Source organism: Palaemon carinicauda, chromosome 25 (genome assembly GCF_036898095.1).
Source record: "Palaemon carinicauda isolate YSFRI2023 chromosome 25, ASM3689809v2, whole genome shotgun sequence".
NCBI lineage: Eukaryota > Metazoa > Arthropoda > Malacostraca > Decapoda > Palaemonidae > Palaemon > Palaemon carinicauda.
In genome coordinates this window covers 102,599,920-102,608,830 of record NC_090749.1, presented here as the reverse complement: position 1 = coordinate 102,608,830, position 8,911 = coordinate 102,599,920, and the positions used below count along the sequence as shown (strand labels likewise).

Sequence of the window (8,911 nt, the reverse complement as noted above, 5' to 3'; positions counted from 1 at the left end):
GGTGACTCGGCAGACTGACCTATAGGCTCCCCCCAAACCCTTGTATCATTGATGCTGAAGGTACAGGGTAGTAAGTAGCAGCAAAGAATACAAGCAGTAATGTATTATTACTTTTAAATTGTCTAACTTGTATTGATACTACTTTTCTATATCCATCTTGGTCAGTCAAGGAAAGGTTTTGGAATGCGAAGACTTTGTCGTGCAAATCGGTTACTGTCAGGACATTGTCTCAAAATTTAGCTCATCTTATAAGATCTCTGATGATTAAGTATCATGAGCTGAGTAAAATGTGCTGAGGGAATTGATGTTTATTATTGTTATAACCAAAATTACAACCTTAGTCGGAGAAGTAGGATGCTATGAGCCCAAGGGCTGCAACACGGAAAAGTAGCCCAGTGAGGAAAACAAGAGGGAGTAATCTACAAGAGAAGTAATGAACAATTGAAAGTATTTTTAAGGTACCTGTGGCGTAGTAATAAAAATATATGTATACACCTATTATATATGAATTATGGAAAATATCTTATTGAATATTAACTTAAACGATGTTACAGTAATGCTTTACTGTATTTGATATTTTTGTGTTTATCTTGATCTTTACTGTCACAGCTATCATAGTGACAAACAGGACTTTGTAAAGGCAATTCTGAATCCCTTGATTTGTAGTCGTGATTAAAATTGGGTCTAATTACAGTGTAGGTAGACAGTAAATTGCCGTTTGGTAAGCGACCGAGGCGTATACAAGTAGATTTTGATGGTCCAAGGTAAAGGAAACAAAAAATCAATTGAAACATTGTATGAAATTGAAGTTTTAAACCAACTGATAGTAATGATCTAGTACTGTACTTCGATGATTTTGTTTAATCCTTTCCAGGAGAAAGATCTTGCGAACATTTTTTTTCCAGTACTAAATAAATGGATTAAGCTCGGTGCGTTCCTGTTCTGGAAGTCTGCATCTCACAAATTTGGTTGGTTCTTAGTTGTTTTTAGGACAAATGGTGTTAAATTTCGGCCTAGGGTTAGCTTTACCTAACTCCCGTGTCCACGGTTTTCAGCATATTGAATATGTCGTCTTGCTTACTACATAAAAGTACAGTATATAATACTGTATTTGCTATAATACATTACAGTATTTAATTATGAATTTTTGATACAGTATCCGAGGTATACTATCAGTTTATAGGTCGCTCATGAATGGCAGAGGCAAGGGACAGTAGCATTGTCTTAGCAAGCAGGACAAGGTCCTAGAGACTGACCATATATATGATCAGCAACCAAGCTAGGACTAGGGAGGGCCAGGCAATGACTGCTGATGACTCAACACACCTATAGGCTTTCTCATACCCCCCAACCTTATTTCATAAGGATGGTAAGGTTTCAGACACTGAAGGAACTAAAGAGTCTGATCGGGGCTCGAACCTTCGTCTGGCAAACGCCAGGCAGAGACGTTACCAATTGGGCCAAGTTTTGTAAGTCCTCAGAAGGGGTCATAGTTCGAGTTCGAAGCCGCACGAGCACCAGTAATTTGGTGTCATTTTATTTGTAATAAATCATATAGTTCATTTGGTTTTTGTATCGTTGAGGCTCGTTCTGCTCACAGGTTAAATTCTCGCTATTCCCCTTCCTTTAAGTACGTGGCTGTGAATGTTGTATTGAATGTATTATGCTGATGATTAATAACTTCTTTTTTGTTTCAGGCCAAGATGAGTGCTGACCTGTGTTGGTTAGTAATCCGCAACAACCATGCGTACCTCGCCAAGAAGAGGAACGTCAAGAAACCGTTCTCCACGGTGAGTGCGAGTCGCAGAAGCTAATTTGAGTTTAGCCATTTTGTCTTAGAACAGCTGCCGTTTCTGAATTTTATGAAGTAGTTGACAAATATTTTATAAAATGGCACTATTTTATGCATATCATGGAATTGCCGGCCTAGGGTGATTTAGGCTAGTTTATAATGTATTTTATTAATCTGCTTCTATTGAATGTACTGTATTTGAACGGCTGGCTTTTTACGTATTTAAATGACTGACCTTTAGTATACAGTATTTCGTGAAAGTGATATTGTATTTTATGAAATGCCTTCCCTTATATGTATTTTTTCATTCCTCTTGGCACTTGAAATCTGTCTTATATATTTTTTCATTCTTGAAACTTGAAATCTGTTTTATATTTTTATATATTTTTTTCATTCCTCTTGGCATTTGAAATCTGTTTTATATATTTTTTTCATTCCTCTTGGCATTTGAAATCTGTCTTTTATATATTTTTTCATTCCTCTTGAAACTTGAAATCTCTCTTATATATTTCTTCATTCCTCTTGAAACTTGAAATCCGTCTTTTATATATTTTTTCATTCCTCTATATATTTTATAATTCCTCTATGCACAATATTAAAGTTTTGCGTTAATTTCAGGAACCCATGAACCTGAAGAACGTCAACAGCCCCCGCTACAACGGCATGATCCACAAAAAGATGCTGGGAATTGAGCCAGCTTCCGGTGGCAAGGGCATCGTGCTGAGCTTCAAGGCCAAGAAGTACCAGGTACGTCTTTTGGGGCTCTCTGATCCGTGGAAAAACTCGTCCCTTTTTTAGTGCCCGGGGATTTTCTAGGTCGTTGTATGGCCAGTAAACTCTTTCTTATTACTTGCTTATATAGAAAGTTCATACGCATATTTGTCAATGGAAGGTAAATATATTAAGCCAGGTTGCACATTATAATACATATACATATACCAAGGCACTTCCCCCAATTTTGGGGGGTAGCCGACATCAACAAAAGAAACAAAACAAAAAAGGGGACCTCTACTCTCTACGTTCCTCCCAGCCTAACAAGGGACTCAACCGAGTTCAGCTGGTACTGCTAGGGTGCCACAGCCCACCCTCCCACATTATCCACCACAGATGAAGCTTCATAATGCTGAATCCCCTACTGCTGCTACCTCCGCGGTCATCTAAGGCATCGGAGGCAGCAGCAGGGCCAGGTTGTAAACAAAGTTAGTGTTTCATAGCCTTGCTATTTTCTGTGCTAATATGCACCAAGTAAACTTTACTAGTATAAATTGTTACAGTCTGAGTCTTTGGGGAAGCTATGCTTCATACAGTCTTTATTTTTACTGGAACTTTGCTTCCTTAAATACTGGGGTAAACCGCTTTGATTGTTACTGTACACAATAATGTACCTGAATTTCATTCGGAAGTAATTATAGGTCTTCAACTTACAAAAGTTTTGGAGATGCAAACAAACCCAATTGAAATAAAAAATCTCGGATATTGTATCAAAAGTTCTTGATGAAATACAGTGCAGTACTGTATTTAAATTATTTAGATTTAATACAGTTAGCAAAATTACATTTACAGTATGAAACGTGAGTATTTGTTGACTACTGCAACTGAAAAATGTAGGCATGAGAGTTCGATGCCTACATTAGTCAAATATTTGACATATTTCACTGACGAACATCTTCGTGGAACCTATTGAGTTTGTAAGGTGGGGACTTTCTGTACAACATTGTATCTGGTCCGTGGTAAATTTTGCTGTATCTGGTCCGTGGTAAATTTTGCCGTATGGTTATTCTTGATAATTAAGTACAAGTTTTAGATAGATTTATTATTAGGTGTCCAATATCTAATTAAACTATTATAATGCAGTTAACAAAATTATATTTGCAATATGAAAATTGACTATTAGTTGACTTTTGCAGATGAAAATCTTAGGCATGAGAGGTAGGAGATGCCTACCTTAGTCCAAAATTTAACCCTTGTACCCTTTAATAAAACTCGTCCCTTTACCCCCAAGACGTACCAGTACGTCCTTGCTGTTTACATTTTTTTTTTTTTTTGCATATTTTTGATAACTTTGAGAAACTTCATGCATTTTCCATGAGAATGAGACCAACCTGACCCCTCTATGATGAAAATTAAGGCTGTTAGAGCAATTTTAAAAAAAATATACTGCAAATTGTGCTTGAAAAGGAAAAAAAGGCCTGGGGGTTAAGGGTTGGAAAGTTCCAAATAGCCTGGGGGTAAAGGGGTTAACAATATTCGACTCAAGTTTAGTGGAGGAACCTATTAATTCTGTAATTTTAGAACAGATTGTATTTAATAGTATTTATTCTATGCTCAGTTTCAGCGTATGGTTATTCTTGATAATTTAGTAGAAAAGTTTTAGATCAATTTATTACTAGATGTCCAATATCTAATTATTCTAACTCCTTTCAGTCCAAACCTGCCAAGAGCACCATTAAGACCACAATCAAGTCTGGCCCTCGTCGCGCCCTCCACTCCATCAGGAGATTCATCCAGGCGAACCACTACAGAAAGGATTTGAAAATGGTGTGTATCTGCATTTTAGTGTATATAAGAAATTATAACTGTCTAAAATCCATTTTTTTATTCGTAAGTTGTTACGAACATTACTAACGGTATTGCCGCTGCTCGTAACTAAATCATCTGCTGGTGTCATTCTAGGCCGCTCTTCGCCGTGCCTCCGCCATCTTCCGCTCCCAGCGCGCCCAGCCCTTCAAGAAGATCCGCCGCAGGCCCCGTGGCGTCAAGGCCGCTGTCAAGAAGACTGAGTAAAGTTTTTGAATAAAGAAAATAAGTAAAGTTTTGCGTTATACTTCACCTTCAGATCTTGATTATTGGGGAGGGTATTTTAAGACTTCTTTAGATGTGGTATACTTTATTAAAGCTTTTCAGTTTTATGAAGCTCAGCTAACTAATAATTCCATGGTGTTTAGATATTGTTGGGTCACTGTATTTCTCTAATTGTAATTTGTTCCAACACAGAGTACTTACTTCGAACTACTTTCTTAGGAGTATCTGGGATTCTCCTCCCAACCAACCAGAATTTTCTGTAGTTTCCCCTATCTCCGTTTTCCCTAGTGGGTCCCTCTGTGGCGGATGAATACGCGCCTTAAGGCGACCCGGGTCAGCGAGAGCGCGTGGCCAGGTCTCGGTCACCAGTAAGTTTCTGGTTGCGGCGTGATTAACATCCCGCCGCTCTCTCACATCCCGTGCGACCCTTTGTGTCCCCACGTGTTCAACGTTTACCTTATATCCTTTTACCCACCTCTTTCCCCTGTGTTCTTGTGTTGCTTGGTGATTTGGTGTACGGTTATGGAGCATCCACGTCGTTGCCCGGGCCTAATGCCGGTAAATCTTGTGATGCGTTCCTCTCTAAGCCGGAGGTTGATCCCCATACCTTGTGATCTTCGTGTAGGGGTAGTGTGTGTGCCCCGTCCGCCACGTGTCCGGAGTGCGAGTCTTTGCCCGAGAACCAGTGGGCGCTCTACGGGAAGAAAATTTGACACGAGCAATACTGTGGTATGAACTTTTTTTTTAATAAATGGGATCGAGAAGGGACGCCATCTCCCTAAAGATAGGATTGCGTCAAATCTTGCATCTTTGGTGAAGCACGCTTGTGGCCTGTATGATTAATGTGAGGATTCAGAAAAAGGGTGCTTAACATTCACAATAGTTTTTTGGTGAAGGTGGTTATACTTATAATTTATTAACTTTCATCTTGTAAGTAGCAGGGCCTACCGGAACTGTCACAATCGCTCGCCATTCATTCCTATTTCTAGCACACACACTTCCTCTCTCACATCTATCCTCCTATCACCCAGAGCTTTCTTCACTTCATCCATCCACCTAAACCTTGGCCTTCCTCTTGTACTTCTCCCATCAACTCTTGCATTCACCACCTTCTTTAACAGACAGCCATTTTCCATTCTCTCAACATGGCCAAACCACCTCAACACATTCATATCCACTCTAGCTGCTAACTCATTTCTTACACCCGTTCTCTCCCTCACCACTTCGTTCCTAACCCTATCTACTCGAGATACACCAGCCATACTCCTTAGACACTTCATCTCAAACACATTCATCTTGTACCCTGTAATAATAGGTAAACCCTGTCTGTTGTTAACCTTTCTGAAGGGAATTGCAGATTCCCCTTAGGGCCCTGGCTAAAGGAAAACAGTCTATCCATCTTAACTTTACCAGTTTTATCAGTCTTGTACTGTACTTTACCTCCTGACTTTCTTACCTTTTGGGCTAAAATGACCGGAGCGAGTCCATGTGTCTGGGATTCTAGATATCGCATTAAACCGTACTGTAAAATGTCACAGTGTCCAAGATTGCTTTGCAGACATTTGGTTTATTCATATATAGGTTCCAGTGGCCAGATGGCCTTTCGACTAAGACCGTTCTTCCAATTGGTTCCAGAACGCATAAACATCAAAGTTAGGTATCAAGTCAAAGTATGAACTTGTCTATTTTAGTGTATTGCTTGAATATTAATCTTAGTAAATCATATAGAAAATTAACAAAATGTTATTTCAATGTTTACTATTGATGCTAGAAACTATTAAATGATTTTGCGTATTTCAATTGTTTCCTAATTACAACTACACTAGTTATGTGCCTCAATTCTCTAGTTTGTTTTAGACAGTCTAAATCTAATTAAATACTAGGGAAGGAGTAACTACTGAAACCCATTTGAGGAACTATCATGTGCTACTACCCAAATAGAAATCATTGTCTATTAACCCTTTCACCCCCAATGGACGTACTGGTACGTTTCACAAAACTCATCCCTGTACCCCTATGGACGTACTGGTACGTCCTTGCAAAAATCAGCTATTTACATTTTTTTTTTTTTTCATATTTTGGAAACTTGATGAGAAACTAAAGGCATTTTCTAAAAGAATGAGACCAACCTGACCTCTCTAAGATGAAAATTAAGGCTGTTAGAGCAATTTAGAAAATATATATTGCAAAATGTGCTTGAAAAAAAATAACCCCTGGGGGTTAAGGGTTGGAAAGTTCCAAATAGCTGGCGGGTAAAAAGGGTTAAAAGCATGACTGGAAATAGTCTGTTGTACATACATACATATACCAAGGCACTTCCCCCAATTTTGGGGGTTAGCCGACATCAACAAATGAAACAAACAAAAGGGGACCTCTACTCTCTACGTTCCTCCACCCTAACAAGGGACTCGACCGAGTTCAGCTGGTACTGCTAGGGTGCCACAGCCCAACCTCCCACATTATCCACCACAGATGAAGCTTCATAATGCTGAATCCCCTACTGCTGCTGCTACTGATACAGCCACCAAATATTACAAATGTGTTTCTAGTCGCCACAACTGGCTGATTCAATCCGAGTTTCTTTTAATAACATTTAGCAGTCTATTGTCATCTATTCATAGCAATGGCCAGTCCTTGGATGGCCTGCCCTTTATATTGGAGTGTGGTATTTTAAGATGCACTAACTCCTTGTGCGCAACAAATCTGAAGACAAAGACATGGAGAGGGTTTTGCAGTTTCATGATGACTAACCTTTGGCAGTTGTATATGCAATCTAAGGTTCACATAATTACCTTTGCTAAGATCAAAGGATTTAAAGGTATATATTCACCCATTGTCTTAGATTTAGTTCTTTGATGAACTTTACATAAAAACTACAAAGATTTTGATCAAACTTGGTAATTGTGTTCGATATGATCCAAGGATGAACTAATGATTTAGATGAAGTACATCAGATTGTGTACCTTTTTTTGTTTGTTAACATTTCTCTAAAACTATCAAACCCATTTCAATGAAACTTGATGCACTTAGGTGGTACAGTATAACCCAATGACGAATCCTTTAGAATTTGAAGGAACTACAAGTACGTATTGCTGGATGTGGCGTTGGCATGGTCAATACTGTGCGACTCTGGTTCCATCTGTTAGTATTCCCTTTTGCTTATTACACATAATGAATAACTATCATTGACTATTTCCATTTTGTTGATATCACGATGCAAAGTTGTTTTGTTTTACGATGAACACAACTGCAACAATTTCTTCACGGTTACGATAATTGACGCAAATCCCTCGTCGTTGCCAGTGGACATCAGCTAATAACATTGTCTGCTAGTCTTTGGCAGGTGAATAGAGTAGAAACTAGGGTAGACAACTTCTAGTACCATTTGTTTGTGCCCATATCCATTTCCCTCATTTCAACGTATATTGTCACTCCTTCCCCTTATGATACAGTATAATAGTAGCTTTTGTCTTGGAGACACTTTTCGATCGTGTGGACATATCGAGGCCAACCTTAAGCATGGAAACCCCTCTCTCATAACAATCTGAGAGCGACGAGGAACCTTCCGACTCGTCCTTGTGTATCGATCAAAGAAAGTAAACGCTCTTGACTCTTTGCCGTGACCTTAGTCATTAAAATGCCACATCAGTGGTGAGAAAGGACACCTCCCTCTTCCATTACCCTGCATGTCTGACAGAGTGAAGTAATGCCCCCATCCTCACCTTGTCACCTCTTTTGGCCTCGTTTCTTTCACTCGTGTTGCTGGGTCTTCACGACATAAAGTCCTCATGAGAAGTAACTAGCCTAGATCACACGTCTTGATTAACTGAGGAGACGCTACAATTCCTCCTACCATAACGAAATCAATAAGGAAAAGATCCCGAAACGCTTTTTTCTTTCTGGCTTCGTAAGACAAAGAGACGAAAGGTCAGCCCATCTCTTGTCGAGTTTGTTCAAAGAGGAACAGTTGGCCTGTCTCTACTCTTGCTCATGAAGCCAAACATATTGGATCTATCACAGCTTTCTGTAAGAACCTTTCAGGGACAAAATTCTTGAATCCTTGATTCTGGTAAATGAGGGAACCTTCTCTTCTCATTACTCGTATAGGTATACCCATAGGTCCCGGGATACCGGTAGTTGCTCAATAGATCGTATAGAGAACCTAATTAACGGGAGAAGAAACATCTCGTCAAAGCGGTCCCAATTTAATTGCAGTATTTAGTTTCTAGGAGCCTGCAACCTCAGTGTCTCACCCAACCCTCACAAATTAAGGGTAGGGTTGCCAAATGTGTGTGCAAATCCTTTTCTCATAATTAT

General features: G+C 39.3%; 1 protein-coding gene across 1 annotated transcript; it reads left to right on the top strand.

The window, feature by feature from the left end:
- Positions 1–1,636: 1,636 nt before the first annotated feature.
- LOC137619305 (large ribosomal subunit protein eL28-like) lies at positions 1,637–4,603 on the top strand. The gene is made up of 4 exons (XM_068349466.1): positions 1,637–1,790; positions 2,411–2,539; positions 4,217–4,330; positions 4,466–4,603. Exons 1-4 carry the CDS (start codon positions 1,704–1,706, stop codon positions 4,574–4,576), a joined length of 441 nt encoding a protein of 146 aa, XP_068205567.1. The 5' UTR covers positions 1,637–1,703; the 3' UTR covers positions 4,577–4,603.
- Positions 4,604–8,911: the final 4,308 nt, after the last annotated feature.